Source organism: Strix uralensis, chromosome 31 (assembly GCF_047716275.1).
Source record: "Strix uralensis isolate ZFMK-TIS-50842 chromosome 31, bStrUra1, whole genome shotgun sequence".
Taxonomy (NCBI): Eukaryota; Metazoa; Chordata; class Aves; order Strigiformes; family Strigidae; genus Strix; species Strix uralensis.
In genome coordinates, this window is record NC_134002.1 from 1,490,381 (window position 1) to 1,508,820 (window position 18,440).

At 50.3% G+C, this 18,440-nt stretch overlaps 1 protein-coding gene across 1 annotated transcript; it reads right to left on the reverse strand.

Annotated features, from left to right (window-relative positions):
- Positions 1 to 16,796: 16,796 nt before the first annotated feature.
- On the reverse strand, positions 16,797 to 17,729 carry LOC141936115 (olfactory receptor 14A16-like). Its single transcript, XM_074852841.1, has one exon. The coding sequence runs from the start codon at positions 17,727 to 17,729 to the stop codon at positions 16,797 to 16,799; it is 933 nt and encodes a 310-aa protein (XP_074708942.1).
- Between the last annotated feature and the right edge of the window lie 711 nt (positions 17,730 to 18,440).

Genomic DNA, 18,440 nt, shown 5'->3' on the forward strand with positions numbered 1-18,440 from the left:
AGACACCTCTCATTTCTTCCTTTGCTCCCCACACTTGCATGGACCTCAGGAAACATCCATGAGCCTGTAGAATGCACAAACTTCCTGTGCTGAGGTCCCATCGCTGCAGGGAAAGCAGAAGGGTTTGTGGGACACATGGGAGTGCAGGGAGAGAGAGGTGTGTGTGTGGCAGTGTGTGTGTAAAAGGCAGGAAGAAGATGGGAATTAGCAGGGGGTGGGAGTGCATCACATTGAGGTGAAATATGTTGAGATTTGATTTTGAGACAGCATAAGAAGGAGGATGTGCAGTTCAGTGCTGGGACATGGGGCTAAATAGAGCATTCAAGTGAAGCTGGGGGCTGGGACATCTTTAGCGACTGAAGAGAATTATCAGGGCTTTGGAAGAAGCTGCACAGGTTATGGGGATCTCACAGCCATTGTAGGACCACAGAAAATGACAGTTTTGTGTTTGAAGACAGTGAGGACAGAGAGTCATCAGTAAATGTTGGGACACTATAGGGACAGAGTGAGGTGGGGAAGCAGGGGTGGTGGTTAAAATCTGCAGAGAAACAAGCACAGGCATAGGAAAGTGTGGGACAGCCTGTGGTGGGGATGGACCCTTGGTTGAGGCTGGGACCCCCCAACAGAAATGAAAACCTTGTCTTTTCAACTATGGCTGCTGTCGCTTCCACTAAGGACCCTGACAGGACACCAGTTCCTACAGACACAGCACTTTGTTGCCTCCTCCCCCACCCTCCACAGAGCCTGGGGAGAGTCCTACTGCTGTCCTGCATTGGCATCACACCCCCCTGCATCTCACTGACCCCAGGAAGAGCCCTGAGCATCCCAGCAGGGAAAGGATCCCCGTTCCCAGGGGATGGGGCTCAGGGCTTGAACATCCTGTTGATGAAACCCATCAAGGCCTTTCACAGTCCCCTGAACATTTGATCTGCAACCTGTAAGCAGTGCCTCTGACTTCCTGCTTCCCCAGCCCCCAGGGACAGGAACCTTGTCTCCTCATTCCCTCCCTGGCCTCTTCAGTGATGGCCCTCACTGGGGATCACTAACACCCTTAGAAACTTGGAGGTTTGCTGCTGACTTTCCCTTCTCTAGAGGCCACTTCAATCCCTTTTCTGGACCTGCAGTTCAGGAACTTGGCACCAGAGGGCTCATTAACACGCAAATCCCCCTGACAAGCCAAGTCTCTGGGCATCACTTAATTCCTCACTTCTGAAATGTTTAATTTAAGAGGTTTCAGGTGTGCAGGCAAAGTGAAAAGTTTTCAGTCCTACATGTCAGTAAGAAACAATTTCTTCTTTTTCCACTACTCCTTGTTTTTCTGCTCACACATGAAGTGACATCAGCAGACTCCAATGGATATTGATCCTGAGCATCTGCTGATAGAGGCTGAACATGTCGGGAAGCCAAGACCCTCTATGTCAGACACTCTCTGGACAATCTTTGTCCCTGCCTCCAGCTCCACATTTCTCTCATCAGCACCCTGGGACTTCCAGCACCTTTGTTCAAATCTGAGCTTTCTCCACAGCAGCCTGTAGCTGCATCTTTCAGACCTTTGTCACCAACTCCCACCTGCTGTACTTGGAAAACGACGTGCACGCAGATGCAGAATGATGGTTAATTGCCAGAAAGCTAAATCAACAGAAGGCATGGTTAAATAAAAAATAAAATACACTCCTCTGCTGTGATATTAAGTCCACCTTACCTCCTCCAAAGGCCACTTTCCACAGTGGTGGTGGCCTTAGACTAAAGGAAATCACATTTTTTGTAAAGCAGTGACCCAAAGAACCCCCCAAAGCACACCCTGCCCCAGACTCTGTCCATATTCACTCACAGACACTCACACCCTGAAGTCACGAGCTCCCTCCAGCTTCCCATCTGCATCCCATCCCTTCCCATTCCCATCTGCAAACCCATCTGTTAAACAGGACTGGACTCAGCATTGGCCCCTGGGCTTCACCATTGGTGCCCTGCTCCCAAGGGGATTTTGTGCTCTTGGCCATGGCCTTCTGGATCTGGCCATTCACCCTGTTTCCAGTCCACCTCACTCACGCCTATCAGGGTGTGACGGGATGCAGCGTGAAAAGAATTGTTAATACGGAGGTGAAACACCTTCCCTGCTCTGCCCTCATCCACCAGCCGAGGCATCTCATTGCTGTGGTGGGTTAACCGTGGCTAATCACCAAACTGCCACCCAGCTGCTGGCTCACTGCCTCTCCCACCCCAGCGGGATCGGGGAGAAAATACAAAGAATGGGAATGAGAAAGCTGCTGGGTGGGGACAAGGACAGAGAGATCTACGGGCAAGACTTGACTTTGAGGGAAATTAACTCAATTCATCAACAGTTAAACCAGAGATTTAATTATGAATTCAGGTAATGGGGGAAAAAAGAGAAACATTAAAACACTTTTCCTCTCCCCTGTCCCAGGTTCAGCTTCACTCCTTCACTCCAGGCTTCTCTCCCCCATCGCCAGTAGCCAAGGGGAATTTGGGATTGAGGGTCACAGCCACTACATAACAGTTCTTCTCTGTACTCCTTTGTGTCCCACAGTTTTTCTCTGCTCTGCCACTGGTCCTCCATGGGCTGCAGGGAAGAACTGCTCCACCATGTAACACCTCCTACTCTTTTTCCAACATTGGTGTTCCTCCTATTGTTTGTCAAAGCATTTGTTCCCTCCACCTCTACCTGTCTGATGTTTTCTGCCCTTTCTTGAATGTTTCACAGAGGCACAACCAGTTTTGCTGATGGGCTGATCTGTGTCCTGCCTTGAGACCATTGTGGGGCTGGAAACAGATCTGTCTGGCACAGGGCAACCCCTGGCCTCGTCCCACAGAGCCACCCTTGCAGCCCCTCCAGCTACCAACCCCTTGTCACAGACACCCCATACAGTCACCTGCTGTGGAAAGGGCAGGTGCAAAACACTGACATTTTTTTTTCTGACATGTGTTTTCCTTCCTTGTTCTCTGTTGACAATTCTGAAACAACTTCCTGTGAGTGTGTGTGCAGCCAGTTGTCTGAATAGAGCAGGTGGGAATTGGTGCAAATGAGCTGCAACCTTCAGCTACAGACAGAAAGACTGGGTCTGAAAAAGCCCAGGGGCTGAGAAGAGAGACCTCAGTGGTGGGGACACAGTGACAAAGGTTGGCCATAGTGCGTGTGACCTCACTGAGCTTGCTATTCCTGCCTGCTTTTTCAGACTCCATCAGGGCAAACACAGAGTCAGTATAAATTGGAGAATGCAGGTATTTCTTGTTCTGGAAGGTGAAAACTGAACAAAATAGCAACAAATTTTAAAACTTCTTTAACATGTAAATCTTTATTTTTTAGGCTATACTCTGGAAATATCTCTATTTGCAGGGATTGAAGAATTAATAAAAAATATGCACAGAGGTGTTGCCTTTTAGAGCACACAGCTGTCTCCACCACAAGCTGTCCTACAGTGTCTTGCATCTCCGTCTGTTCCTCAACAGGCTGTAGACACTGACACAACCACCCCAACTCTCTCTCACCCTAGCATCTCCCCTCCTTTACTGATGTCTCTCTGTCATTGCTGCCTTTGTGGCTCCAGCAGGTTCCAAGGAGCCCTGTCAGCTCTCCTTCATCCAAGGGTGCATTGCTGAGAGGCTGCTGAAGCTTGTCCAACCCTTGGAATGTTACCCCAGCTGCTCTTCCACACAAGCACCACTGATACTGCCCCAGGAGACCTGGAAAGTGTCAAGCATGATGACATGACTCTGGAAACCATGTTCAAAGGCATTTGGGCACAGGTGATCTTTGTCTCAGTCCTGCTGGGGAGAGGAAAAGGTTTGAGAAGGGAACAGACCCTGCAAGTAGACAATCGGTTGTGCCATTGGTGTTAGTAATGGGTTCCTATGACCTTGAGACCCTTCCTGAGGAAGAGATGGGATTCACCTGATGAAGTGAAACAAAAATACTTTTGCTAAGAGACTGGGCAATCTGCTAAGATGACTTTAAGCTAAAAGGGTGGATGAAAGGAGACAATGACCAATAAACATATGAGGAGGTGGTGGACAGTCTTTCAGGGAAAGGATCTTGTATGATGAGATTAGAAGGGAGATGGTAATAAACAAAAGAGAGCTCAGGAGTGATACAGAGAAATTATTACTTGTTTTAAGACTTATTTACTTATAGAAAACTGCTTAGCAACTTATTTACTTACTTCTAGCAAGTTATAGTATTACTTATAGTATTTTTTAATATTGCTAAGAATCCTGCTGGCCCAGACTGTTCTGTGGAATTTTACCAAGGACTCCTGTGTTCATCAAAACAAAGCAGTTTACTGTAAAAATCTACCAAGAACTGCAGTGTTCAGCAAAATATCATGTTTTTGACCTTCAGGAACAGATGTGCTCTAACTAGTTGGGCCTCGGTAATGAGTAAAGATAGACATATACGGATTGTAGAAGTTTCATTGGTTCCCTTAAAAAAGATAGGATGAGTAAACCAGCTGAAAAACATTTTTGATGTTCAAGAAATTGTCTAAGAGAATCTGCGCATGCTCCGGGGAAAAAACAAGGTGAGAAAGACTACGAGCCTTCCTCCCAAAGACCCCCGAAGACGATCACCAGGAGGCAATGCACAGGTGCAAAGAGAACATAAACCGCTGACACCAGCCTCTAGAACTCACCCAGCCTTACTCATGCATATGTATGTTTGTGTTATGTAATCAATGAATATGTATATCCACACTCGATAAGTTTTTGGTAAAATGTGTGGTGGGTGTGCAAGCTTTGTGGAGAAATCCCCTTGCAACCCGGCTGGAATAAAACATATAGCTGTATAACTCTATTTTGAGTTGTACAGTCTTTTTGCGTGAATCAGGAGGAAACACCTCAAACATATGCACTTAAAGAAGGAGATGCCCACAGGACAGCAGGATGGAAATGCTCTCCTGCCCCTTCTGAGAGATCAGCATGACTGGACACCTCTTTTGAGAGCTGGCACAGTAATTCTCACAGTGTGGAGAGCAAACAAGAGGAATTAGATGTCCGTGTGCAGTCACAGAGCTCTAGTCTCATTTGGATAACAAAGATGTGGGGCATTGCTGACACCACTGGAGAGCTGCGATGGATGGGTGCTGGCGTTTTAGAAGGACAGGCTGAGAAGGCAAGGGAGGGGAGTTGTCCTGCCCATGAGAGAGCAGTGGGAATGCATGGAGCTTTGCTTGGGAAGAGGTGATGTGTCAGCTGAGAAGCAATGGATTAGTGGGCAGAGCCACAGGGGCTACACTGTAGTGAGTATCTGCTATAGGGAATCAGGGTGGTTTGGGAAGAAGCAGATGAGGCATCTTCAGATGTTCACAGGCCCGGCTCCTCATGGGGACTTGAAACCCCCTGATCTCTGCCAGAGGGGAAACACAGTAGGGCACAAGCTGTCAAGAGGGTTTCTCCAGGGTAACAATGATAACTTCACAAATATTGAGACATGGGGCTGGGAAAGCCAGAGCCCATCTGGGGTTGAACCTGGGAAGGGATGTGAAGGGCAGCAAGAAAGGATTGTAGAAGCACAGCAAAGCTGAAGGCTTTGGGAATAGCTGGAGGCTAGGGAAAATCTGGGAATCTGCTGAATGGGGCAGGGGTCCTGGTGACACAGGACAAGGAAAAGACTGAGGGACTTGGTGGTAAGAGCAGCCTTCAGGAACCCCAGGACCTGCGACCAGGGGGAAAATCTGGAGTAAGGAAGACTTATCATTGGAGGAGGTGTGTTAAATTAGACAAACTGGAAATGAACAAGGTCTTGAGGCCTGACAGGATTCACCCATGAGTGCTGAGGACTCTAGCTCATTTCACTGCAATGGCACTACTGATTTTTTTAACAGTCTTGGGGATCAGGAGATATTCCTGAGGTCTGGAAGAAAGAAATGTCAGCCCCATGTTCAAGAAAGGCAAGAAGGAGGATCTGGGGAGCCAGTCAGTCCTTCTGCCTTAGAATCCTGTTGACAAAGTTTGTTCAGTGGAAACAGACATGCATTTAGAAATGGCTGAACGGCTAAATGCAGAGGGCTGTGGTCATGGGCACAAAGTCCATCTAGAGTACAGTTTCTAGTGGTGTGCCTCAGGAATCAATAGTGCATCCAAGAGTGTTTAACTTCCTCATTCTGTGACCTAGATGATGGGACTGAGTGCACCCTCCAGAAACTTGAGGATGACACAACATTAGGGAGGAGAGGTGAATGCACCAGGTAGTGTCACTGCCATTGAGAGGGACCTGGACAGGCTGGTGAACTGGGCTGAGAGGAACCTCACAGAGGTCAACCAAGAGAAATGCAAAATCCTTCCCCTGTTGTAAGAGTCGGTCAGAAGATCAGCATTGTCTCAACATTGTCATCAGGGACATGGACAGTGAGGGACCCGACAATGGCCTGTTTGGAGCGTAGTTGCTGATCCCTGCAGTGGAATGTGGTGCAAAGGCTCCTGAATGCAGAACTGTGTGGCACAGCCAGTGCTGTGCTGTTCTCCTGAGCACTGACCCGTGTGGTGCAGGCAGTGCAGTGCTGTTCTTTGGTGCCTGAGCCGTGCAGTACAAAGAGTGTTGTGCTATTGTTCGGTACCTGGGCCTAGCCGGAGCTGTTAGTGATAATTGCATAGCCATTGTCAAAAAGATGGATCGCGACTGTTGCCATAACATCGATGAAGAAATCATGAACCTCAGATGAACTTTGCTTCATTATAATACTGAAACACACCTCCTGGTTAGAAGGTTACCCGCCTCCAAGACTGACCACACCTCGGACACTCCCCCCTGCGCACGCGCGATGGCCTCGCTTGAGAAGGGCGGAGACCCCTGAGGCAGAGGTGGAGCAAAGTGTGTTACTGAGCATAAAAGATGACTTCTGGACAACGAAAATGGGAAGCTTCCCCACCAAGGACCACGACGATCGACGACGCAGCATCAGCTGGACCCGGGACCATTAGGACGTCGTGAGATCAGCGATGGTAGCTATAACCTCCCTCCCTCTTCTCTCTAAACTTAACTTTACTTTTCTCCTTTCTTTCACCCATCTCTAACTATCGTGTGCCTCTTCACAGGCAACACAATAAAGTTTCACTGTTTGATTACTGCTATCCCCTTTGGTGTTGGTCACCTTAATTTTGCACTTTCGAGATCGTAGCAAACGAACCATCATGAGTCCACCGAGTAGACCGTGACACCTGTGGAGGAATAAAAGCAAGAACCCGTACGTGCTGGTGTCTGAGTGACTGGAAGGCAGCTTTGTGAGGAAGGACCAGGTGGACAACAAGCTGAACACGAGCCAGCAGTGCATGCTTGTGGCAAAGGTGGCCACCAGCCTCCTGTGCTGCATTAGGAAGAGTGCTGCTGGAGGTGGGGGCAGTTATCCTGCCCCTCCACTCAGCACTGGTGAGACCACTTCTGGAGTGTTGAGGCCAGTGCAGGGCTCCCCAGTACGGGAGAGACATGGACTTGCTGCAGGAAGCCCATGTTAGGGCCAGTGGAGATTATTAAGTGTCTAGAGCATCTCTCCAGAGTTCCCTGAGAGAGCTGGGACTGTTCAGCCTGGAGACAATAAGGCTTAAGGGGGATCTCATCATTGTGCACAAATATTTGAAGGGAGGGTGTAGGAATCACAGAATCACAGACTGGTTGAGGTTGGAAGGGGACCTCTAGAGATCATCTGGCCCAACTCCCTCCTCAAGCAGGGCCACCGGAGCTGGTTACCCAGAACTGTGTCCAGAGACCTTTTAAATGGCTCCAAGGATGCAGAGCCCAGAACTTCCCTGGGTAACCTGTGCCAGTGCTTGGCCACAGTGAAAAAGCATTTCCTGATGTTCCCAGAGAATCCCCTGTGTTCCCTCGTGTGCCCACTGCCTCTGGTCTGTTCACTGAGTACCACTGAAAAGAGCCTGGCTCCACCTCTGTGCACCCTCCCCTCAGGGGTTTCTAGACTAAATTAAAGTCCCCCCTGAGCCTTCTCTTCTCTGGCCTAAACAGTCCCAGCTCTCTCAGTCTTTCCTCACATGTGAGGTGTCACAGTCCCTTCATCACCCTTGTGTATGTCCCTGTCTGTCTTGTACTGGGAAGCCCAGCACTGGACTCAGAACTCCAGGGGTGGCCTCACCAGTGCTGCATAAAGGGACCAATCATCTCTCTGTGCCTGCTGGCAATACCTAGTCCAGTGCAGCCAAGGATGCCCTTTGTCTTCTTTGCCCCAAGGGCACATTACTGGCTTATGTTCAACCTGGTGTCCACCAGGACACCCAGGGCCCTTTCTGGCCAAGATGATTTCCAGTTGGCTGCCCCCAGCACATACTGGTGCACTGGGCTGTTCTTCCTCAGGGCGCAGGACTTAGTGCTTCCCCTTGCTCAATTTCATGACGTTCCTCTTGACCCATTTCTCCAGCCTGTCAATGTCTCTTCTGGATGGCAGCACAAAGCTCTGGTGTATCAACCCCTCCTCTGCCCCATCTTCCACCTCATTAAGGAAAATGTTAAACAGGACTGCACCCAGTATGGATTCCTGGGGCACACTGCTCTCTGCTGGCCTCCAGCTCGACTTTGCCCTGCTGATCACCACCCTCTGGGTCCTGCCATTCAGCCCCTTTTCCACCCACCACCCAGTCTGCTCATCCTGCCCATACATCGACAGCTTCTCTGTAAGGTTCCTGTGGCAGAGAGTGTTGAAAGCCTTCCTGAAGTCCAGGCAGACAATATCCACTGCTCTTCCTTCATCTACCAGGCCAGCCACTTCACTGGAGAAGTTTATCAAGTTAGAAAGCATGTAGTCATGCTGACTACTCATGATTATCTTCTTGTACTTAAACTGACTGCAAATGGTTTCCAGATTTCCTTGCTCCATCACTTCTGAGCAATCAAGGTGAGGCTGACTGACCTTTTGTTCCCTGGTTCCTCCTTCTTGCCTTTCTTGAAGACAGGGGTGACATTTCTTTTCTTCCAGTCTCCAGGCTCTTCTCCCAGTCACAAAAGTGTTCAGACATTATTGAGGGTGGTCTTGAAATGACATCTGCCAGCTCGCTCGGCACTCATCGCTGCATCCCATTAGGGCCCAAGGACTTCTATATCGCCAGTCCATGGCAAGTGTGGCCACCTCACCATCAGATCAGTGTTCCCTCACCTGATACTCTTCCATCAAGGGTACATCTTCCTTGCTCCATCCTTTCCTCCTGCTCTCTTGGACCTGGGATTCCTCTAGTAAAGGCCGAGGCAAAGGAGGCATTCAGTACCTCAGCATTTTCCATGTGTGTCTAGGCAGATCCCCTGTCTCATTGAGCCATGGGCCGGCATTTTCCATCATCTTCCTTTTGTCAAGTGTGCATTTCATGAAGCCTTTCTTGTTGTCTTTAACATCCCTGACCGTATTCATTTCCATTTGGGCTTTATCTTTCCTAACCTCATCCCTGCATGCTTGGTCAATGCTTGGTTATTTCTCCCAGGTTATCCATCCTTGCTTCCACCTTCTGTATGATTCCTTTAGTGTCTGAGTCATGAGAGGGCCAGATCCTGGGTAAACAGAGGGTCTAAGACCAAATCCTGGAGAGATCCATATTGTCTAAAATTCTATATACGTATACATATAGGCCACTAACATGGCCTAGCACATCAACCTTTATTTGCCCTTAATCTATTGGCTCTTGGTTTGCTTGCTTTGTACCCTCCTTTGTTGTTTTAGAGATGTTTGTCACAGTAATTCTCTGGGACAGAAACTGAACTGGTACCTCCTTTTATTTCCTGCAGTACCCTGAGAGTCCTCCTGCTGTTATTGTGTGAGACACACATCAGTCAGGGTGAGCCATCAGCACACAGATATTAACAGCTGACCAAATGGAGCTTCTCATCCAGGCGGACCTTGAGAAACTCGACGATTTGGCCAACAGAAACCTCTTGATATTTCCAGGGAGATGTGGCCAGTCCTGCACTGGGAGGAAGAATAACCCCATGCATCAGAACCAGCAAGGACTTGCCCAGCTGAGCAGTGACCCTAAGGGAAGGGCCTGGACACTAGGAGGGACGGCACACGAGCCGGTGGTGCATGCTCCCCAGGAACAAGGCCAGCTGCCTAGGAGGTTGCATTAGGAAGAATGTGGCAACCCAGAAAACCTGAGTTGGCTTCCCCTTCAACTCAGCACTGGTGTGGCTCCACACACACAGATGTGTCCCTCTGTGCAGCTCCTATTTTGTAGGAGTTGGGAGGAGGTGCATAGTTTTGAGGGGAGGTCTGCAAAGATGGGGTTTTGGCCCAAATATGCTATCTTTGGCCCAATAGCATGGAGGTTCCAGGTAGTAAAGGATTAGCCTGAGAGTGCTTGAAGTGTGGTTTCAGAGGTGATGGAGCTTTTCTTCATAGTGGAAAACAGCATGAGAAAAACATAAGAGAATAAGGTGCAGATTATGGGGTTGAGAATGGACACAAAGAGAAAGAAACATTACCCCAAGGGCAATGTTGGGCTTCAACAAGTCACCCAGAGGGAGTCTGGACCATCCCATAGCTTTGTGTTTCAAGGAAGAGCCAGGGAGGATGGAGAGATATTCAGTGTTGGTGCGGCCTCACCTTGAGTACTGTGTGCACAGCACTGGGCCCCACAACTGAAGAAGGATGTGAAGGTCCGTGAATGCACCCAGAGGAGGGCAACAAAGCTGGTGGCAGGGCTGGAAGGAATGTCACATGAGGGGTGGCTGAGTATGTTGGGTTTGTCTAGTTTGGAGAAGGGGAAGCTGAGGAGTGACCTCATGGCTCCCTGCAGCCTCCTGAGCAGCATGTGCTGTTCTTTTCTTCCTCACATCCAGTGATAGAATGTGTGGGAATAGTTCAAAGCTGCAGCAGGGGAGGTTCAAACTGTACATGAGGAAACATTTTTTACTAAAAGGGTGGACAAACACTGGAACAGGCTTCCTAGAGAGGTGGTTGATGTCCCAAGCAGGTCAGTGTTTAAGAGGCCTTTAGACAATACCCTTAATAACAGCTTTAACTTGGTCTGCCCTGAACTGGTTAGGTAGTTGGACTAGGTGATCGTTTGTAGGTCCATTCAAACTGAAATTATTCCATTCTATTCTATTCTATTCTATTCTATTCTATTCTATTCTATTCTATTCTATTCTATTCTATTCTATTCTATTCTGTAAGGGAGGTGAAATGCTGAGGTGAGAGCAACATGGGGAAGAAATCATGATGTTGAGAGCCTGCAGGAAAGGAGCTGCAGGTGTGGGACACTGAGCACAGACTGTGGTAAAGACGGTTGAAGGCTCTAGTATATACGAGAACTCCCAGCAGAACTTTTCCCCCTTGCCTATGGTTGTTGCCTCTGCAGCTAAGGCCTACCAGGATAAACCTCAGCCTTATGGCACCAGGAGCTCATGGCCTCCTTGCCCCACCCAGGACAGACCCATCAGTGCCATACCCTAGTCCGGCCTTAGCACCTCACATTGCCACATGACACTGCCCCAGGAAGAGCCCTGGGCAATGTGGGAGGGACAGGATCTCCCTTCCCAGGGGCTGCGGGTCAGGCTTTGGCCCTTTGGCTTCAACACATGAAGGCAGACTGAGCATCAGAACCACCTTTACATTGGGTTTGCTACCTCTCATTCCTGCCTTCACCCTCCTGCTCTAACCAGCCCCTGGGGAGGCTTTGTTGGGGATGGCCCTCAGTGGGACCCAGTAACACTCCTGGGAACTGTAGGTGTTGCTTCTGACCTTGACTTCTTCAGCCGTTGGTTCAGGCTCCTCTCAGTGTCTGAGGCTCATGGTCTCAGCACCAAAGACACCGTGGGGCTCATTAAAATGCAAAAAGCCATGTCCCTTCCAATTATTTTCTTCAGTCTTCAAGAGGTCTCTGGAGTGCACGTAAAGGGGAATTTTCCCATGAGCCTTTAATTTTAAGTGTCTTGTATTAGCTTTTCATTTTACAGCAGAAGTGATGGCAGCATTCTCTAATTGGTGTTGATGCAGGGGGTCTCCTCCTGCTGTCAGGAGGGGTAGGATCAGCTCCTCCTGGAGGTCAGACACTCCATGGACAACCTGATTCCTCACCTCCCCAGCCCGGCCATTTCTCCCATCGGCCCCCTGGCACTTGCAGCACTTCTCCTGACATCAGACTTCTCCAGCCCAGCTGCAGCTGGAGGTTACAGCTCCTCTGCACCAGCTCCCACTGGCTTCCCTCAGAGACCTGGCTGCACACGGGCACAGCAGAATTTCTCTTCATTGCAAACAAACAGAAGGAAAACATGGGAGAGTTTAACAAACAACAACCGCCACTGCTCAGCTGTGTGCTAAGGGGAAGCTGCCTCCACTGAGGTTCACCATCCCCAGGGGAGAACCTCACTAGCAATGTTTCAGACAGATCCATGGGAAATGAGAGATATGAACACAGTGAAGGAGGTGGCTGAAGAGAGAATTAGACTGCTGAGAGACAAGGGCAGGCTTCTGACTCCCTGAAGCTCAGAGCTTCAGTTTCAGTTCATACACTTCCTTGTAATTCCCATGTGGTCATGGTGGAAAAACTTCATCACTTTATTCAAAGTTTTCAGTCATCTCAGCTGACAAACTTGGCTCAGGTGTTTTTTAAAAGTCTCAGGCAGTTCTTCCCCTTTCCAGGCAGAGCTCAGCTGTCTGACCATGGACATCAAGTGCCCCTTGCAGACGCCCCGGTGTATGTGACGTATTTCCCTGGCACTGGCCACTGACACCCAGGCCAGGAGGTCTCCTGCAGGAGACCAGAGCCCCTCGGGAGCTGCTGGTAGAGGCCGGGCAGAGGGGCCCAGGACACCTGCACTGCCACCAGGCATCTCTTTCCCTGTGACTTAGGGCATCTGTGTCCCTGTAGCTACTTCCGACCCTGGTTCTGGAGATATTTTTGTCTTTAAAATCATAATTAAAAAAATGTTCATGAAATCCCACAAAGCCTGGCATAACAAAACAAAGCAAATTAAACTAAATAGGAGGAAATAAACACAAAGAATTACAAAAACCTGAAAATTGTATTCAAATTTTTTCTTTGCTTTTCTTTTTTCCACATTATTCTTTGTTTCATTTTTATTGACATTTTGTAAACATTTCTGTCTTACTCAGGCCTGCAGCATAAAAGACAGATATTTCTATGTCTGGCAGAGATCCCAGCACCCTAAAACCCCTCCCCACCCAGCAGCATCCTTGCCACTCCTCACCCCTCGCACAAAGAGAGTCACCACTAAGGTGGCAGGCTCTCTAACCTGATACGGGGAAGCTGGGTGACCACCTGCAGCGAAACACCCTGGGTTTGGCTGGCCAGATTTGCACTTGTCTCAACACATCTGTGTTACAGTGTCTGCTCAAAGGGGTCTCTGCATCATCCATGAACACTCCCTTTTTATTCCCTCCAGAGTAAATGAAGAGTGACTCCTTTGTAAGTGAAGAAAGGGAGGAGACTTGTCTCCCCCAATATCAGACACCTCCCCGCAGATGTCTATGTCAGATGAAGTTGTCTAGTCTTCCCCTCCTAGTCAATGGAGACAAAGGAGTTGTCTCCACTGAGGTGTCTGGAGATCCTTTTCCTGGTAGACCAGGAAATGCTCCACAGAATTTCCCATAAGTCATTGGTCACCCTTCCAAGCACCCTGTGGGTACTTCAGCTACCCCAGGGCATCTCAGAGAGCAACAGCTGATGAGTGCAGGCAAAGGAATTACTGAAATGAATTTGCTCCATCACCTTCGCAGGGACTGAGATGTTACTGACCAGCCTGTAGTTCCATGGATGCTCCTTCTTGCCCTGCTTGAAAATGGGTGCAATGTCTGCCATTTCCCACCCTGTTTGCCCTGACACTTCGAAGATGACCAGGAGCAGCCTTAGAATGTCCCCAACCAGCTCTCCCAGCACCCTTGGGCATATCCGCTCTGGTCCCGTGGACCTGTGTGTGCCGAGGTGGTGCAAGTGCTCCCCAGACTCACCTTCCTCTGCCATGGGTGCAGCCCTGCCTGCAGAGATGTTGGTCAGAGACTCAAGGACCGGGGAGGTCTGGGGGCAGATCTTACCAGGAGAAGAGGAAGGGAAAACAATGAGTTCCTCAGCCTTTATCTGATTTCAGCCCCATCTGAGCTTTGACTTTCCTGCTTCCACCCCTGTACCCCACGGCCATGTCTGCATCTACCTCCTAGACAACCTGTTCCCTCTCCCACCCCTGTGTAACGCCCTCTGGTTGTGAACTCTTCAGCCAGAAGATCCCTGTCCATCTGCAACAGCCTCCAGATAGTCCCTGCTCAACTCCCAGAACATCACACTGAGATGTTGCTGGGCTTTAGTATTGTTGTTTATGAGGATCCAAGATGGCTCCATGGATCTTGACTCTTCAGGATCCCACCAAGCGGATGCTGAACCATGTGAAATGTGCTGTGCTGCAGGCCAAGGCTGTCATTCTGCTGTTTGTCTTTTTCCTCTGCCATGGTCACTGCAGCCACGGCTGCCCTCAGCATTCACATCCTCATCCAGTTCTGCCTTGTTCATGAGTATCAGAGTGCAGCCCTCGGCATTCATCACCTGCCTGTGTCCAAAAAGGGAGGGGTGGGTGAGGGGAAAGGTCCCTGTCTGGGTGCTGGCTCTGAGGACACCTCTGTTCCAGCCCCCTGACCAGCTGCAGCAGGCAGGAGGGCAGGCCCCACTCATGGACACCCTGCTCAGCCCTGTCTGCTCTGGAGCAGACCTGACACCAAGCAGCATCTCCCCTCAGAACCACCCCTGGGACTGCAACTTGGAGGGGGCTCACCTGGAAAGAAGTGCCCAGGAGTGAGCCAACACCCAGGCTGTGTGAGGGCTGAGCAGGTGCTTGGAGGCCCAGACAATGAAGCAACCAGGTGATTTAAAATTTCTATGAGGATAACTTGCAGTGGAGGAAGTTGAAGACCTACTGTCAACTGCAGGAGGCGCCTGTACGAGCAAGAGTAGACAGACACCCACACAGCGGTTGTCTAAAACAAGGGGAGACAAATCCCAGGTGGAGTCCACGTGGCATGGGAATGCACCAAAAGGAGAAACTCCTTGCTGTCCACGGATGCTGGGAATGTATTTCAGTCACAGTTGACATTCAGCTTCTCTGATTCCGAGAACCTATGAGTACCTTCAGTGTCCAGACCAATGGCCTGTGAGGATGTTAAAGCTGGATGCAGTGAGCTGCGCGGTAATGTAGAGCTGTCTGAGGCAGTGCCTCCGAAGCTCTCCTTGCAGTCAGTGGAGTGAAGGAGATGTTCAAGACTTGTGTTAGCTGATCACATAAAATACAGGAGAATCAGTGCCCCACAAATATCTGAGCTTGTTGGAGATCATAGGATAAGATCATTGAGGTTCAGTGGAGACCTTGGGTGGTCTGTGGGAAAACCATCTGCTCAAAGAAGGGTCAGGTCTATGGTTATTCTTTGCTTCTTAAGGCTTGGTCCATCTGGGTCTTGAAAACCTGCAAGGATGGAGGACTTCACAATCTCTCAGGGGGAGCAACGCTTGTTCCAGTGCTTGGCTAGCCTCATGGGGAAAAAACTGAGGCCCCCCTGGCTGTGCGGTGCCCCTCAGCCATCCCTTCTCCAGGCTGAAGAAGCCAGTCAGTGGATGGGGCTGAGCAGGACCATGGGGTGTCTCCAATGGCACAAAAGACAAGGGAGCGCTGCATCAGATCCAGCCCATGGGCTTTCCCAGAGGGTGTCCTGAACCACTCTCCAGTCTTGTGTCCCTTTGTCTGCTGACTCCTCACAGTCTCTCCAGGCATTGCAAGACACTTGTTATACCATGGAGTCCTCAGGTTCACATTTTCCTACAGCACAATCCACCTTGCATGGTCACTCACTGCCACCCAGACCCACACACTGTCCCTGGAGATCCCCTGAGCTCTCCTGGCAGCTCTCTATTCCTCTCCAGGATGGCATCTGCCATCAGCCTCACTGCAGGTGCGACAGTGCCAGGCAGGTAAATCAAAGAGCAGTTGCTGTCTGCATGGACATGTGCAACCAAGAAGGGAGGTCTTGCTCCAGCCCTCTGCCCCTAAACAGATCCCACTAGGTCTCTGCGTTTCTCCCTCTGAAACCATCAAGAAGCTCAGAAGAGCAAATGTCCTTTTGAGGGAGCAGAATCTTGAGTGTATTCCTGAGACCAGCTTTGGAAGAGGCATCCAGCCTTCTGGTCCTGCCCTGAGGAGCCCCTTCGGTGATGTTGGTGCTGGCACGGAGGCCAGCTCTGACACTGTGGTTCACACGGCCTGCTCCTGCCTGCAGCTACAGGGGTGCCACTGTGGACACAGCTGGACTGTCAGAAGTTACACAAGAGCTTGGAGGTGACACAAATGCAAGGGCACAGAGGGACAGTGTGGTAGTGAGGAGAGCCCAGCACTGAAAAGGCCACGTCCTGCTGCTGACCTTGGCTGTGGCTCCAGGTAAGCAGCAGCCCCAGCTCACAGGCAGCAGAGAGGCAATGCCTGCTGAGGCAGCGAGGGGCAGCCCCGAGGGGCACTGGGGCTGCTCCTCCATGGGGCAGCTGGGCCCTTGGCTCCTGAATCCCTTCTGCCTGCTGGGGCTGGGCCCCCAGCTCTGAGGAGATTTAAGAGAACAGAGGAGAGGCAAATGATTATGGACTGGCTTTTTTAGCTATGGAGAGAGCCTGGTTCCTTCTGTACAAGAAGGCTTACAAGCCAGTAAAAATTGGTTCTAAGCTTAAGAAAAAGTTGTATGAATAATACCTGATTGCAAAAAATTATATGTATAAAAAACAAGCACAAACTAAAGAAAAAGATAAACAAAAGATAGGCTGGTATTTTCTGAATATCTGGGAGCTCTATGAGGATGGTGGACACCTGATTAATGCTGGAAAAATGAGTATACACATACTTTCCTCAGGACATCCTTGAGCTCCTGGTTCCTCATGCTGTAGATGAGGGGGTTCACTGCTGGAGGAACCACCGAGTACAGAAATGACACCACCAGGTCCAGGGATGGAGAGGAGATGGAGGGGGGCTTCAGGTAGGCAAACATGACAGTGCTGATAAAGAGGGAGACCACAGCCAGGTGAGGGAGGCAAGTGGAAAAGGCTTTGTGCCGTCCCTGCTCAGAGGGGATCCTCAGCACGACCCTCAAGATCTGCACATAGGACACCACAATGAAAACAAAACATCCAAAAGCTACACAGACACCAACCATGATAAGCCCAACTTCCCTGAGGTAGGAGTGTGAGCAGGAGAGTTTGAGGATCTGGGGGATTTCACAGAAGAACTGGTCCACAGCATTGCCTTGGCAGAGTGGTAGTGAAAATGTATTGGCCGTGTGCAGCACAGCATAGAGAAACCCAGTGCCCCAGGCAGCTGCTGCCATGTGGACACAAGCTCTGTTGCTCAGGAGGGTCCCGTAGTGCAGGGGTTTGCAGATGGCAACGTAGCGGTCATAGGCCATGACAGTGAGAAGGAAATACTCTGCTGAGATAAAGAAGAGAAAGAAAAAGAGCTGTACAGCACACCCTTGGAAGGAGATGGCCATGGTGTCCAAGAGGGAGTTGGCCATGGCTTTGGGGAGGGTAGTGGAGATGGAGCCCAGGTCGAGGAGGGAGAGGTTGAGGAGGAAGAAGTACATGGGGGTGTGCAGGTGGTGGTCACAGGCGATGGCGGTGATGATGAGGCTGTTGCCCAGGAGGGCAGCCAGGGAGATGCCCAGGAAGAGCCAGAAGTGCAAGAGCTGCAGCTCCCGTGTGTCTGCGAATGGCAGGAGGAGGAACTCAGTGATGGAGCTGCCGTTGGACATCTGCTGCCTCTGTAAATTAGGGACTGCCCAAGGAGGAAAAGTTAGTGAATGGTTAGGAATGACTTATTTTTGCAAAATGTCCTCCATTTCTCACTGTACCCCCACCCCTCCCAGTCTCTGTCCTTCCAGAAAGACCTTCATGCAGCTCCCAGGCTGGAGCTCTGGTGTTTGCTGGCTGAGGGGGCAGTGGGGAGCAAGGGATTCTGCTGGGGGCTCTGCAGGAGTCAGTCCTGCTGTGCCCCAACAGGCAGAGAGGAACCCGCAGTCATCGCTGGTTAACTCCAGTCCAGAAATCCAAGAGATTTCAGCCTTGTCCCTCCCAGGGCCCCCGGCTGCAGAGCAGAGCTGTGGGGCTTTGCTCTTCTGGCTTTGGCTCCTGTTGCCCTGTCCTACCTGAGGAGTGCGTTCTGAAGGCAGACAGCCTGGATATTGCTGCTGCGCTACAAGTGCTCCATGGAGAGTGCGGGGGTGCAAACGGGCAGAGCCTTAGTGCAGAGTGAGGAGAGCCAGGCTGTCCATCAGACTTGCTCTCAGCTGCCCTGGGCTTGCGCCGCTGGAATCTGCAGGAGGGTCACACCCAGCTGTTCCCTTGACAGGAAATTGGCTGCTGCTGAGAGCAGAGGAATCCAGTGGAAAACTGCCGTCCCCATTAAAGATCTCTGAGATTTTTGATTCCTTGAGTTTGGGGTGTCTGGCAAAAAGAGCCGGGTT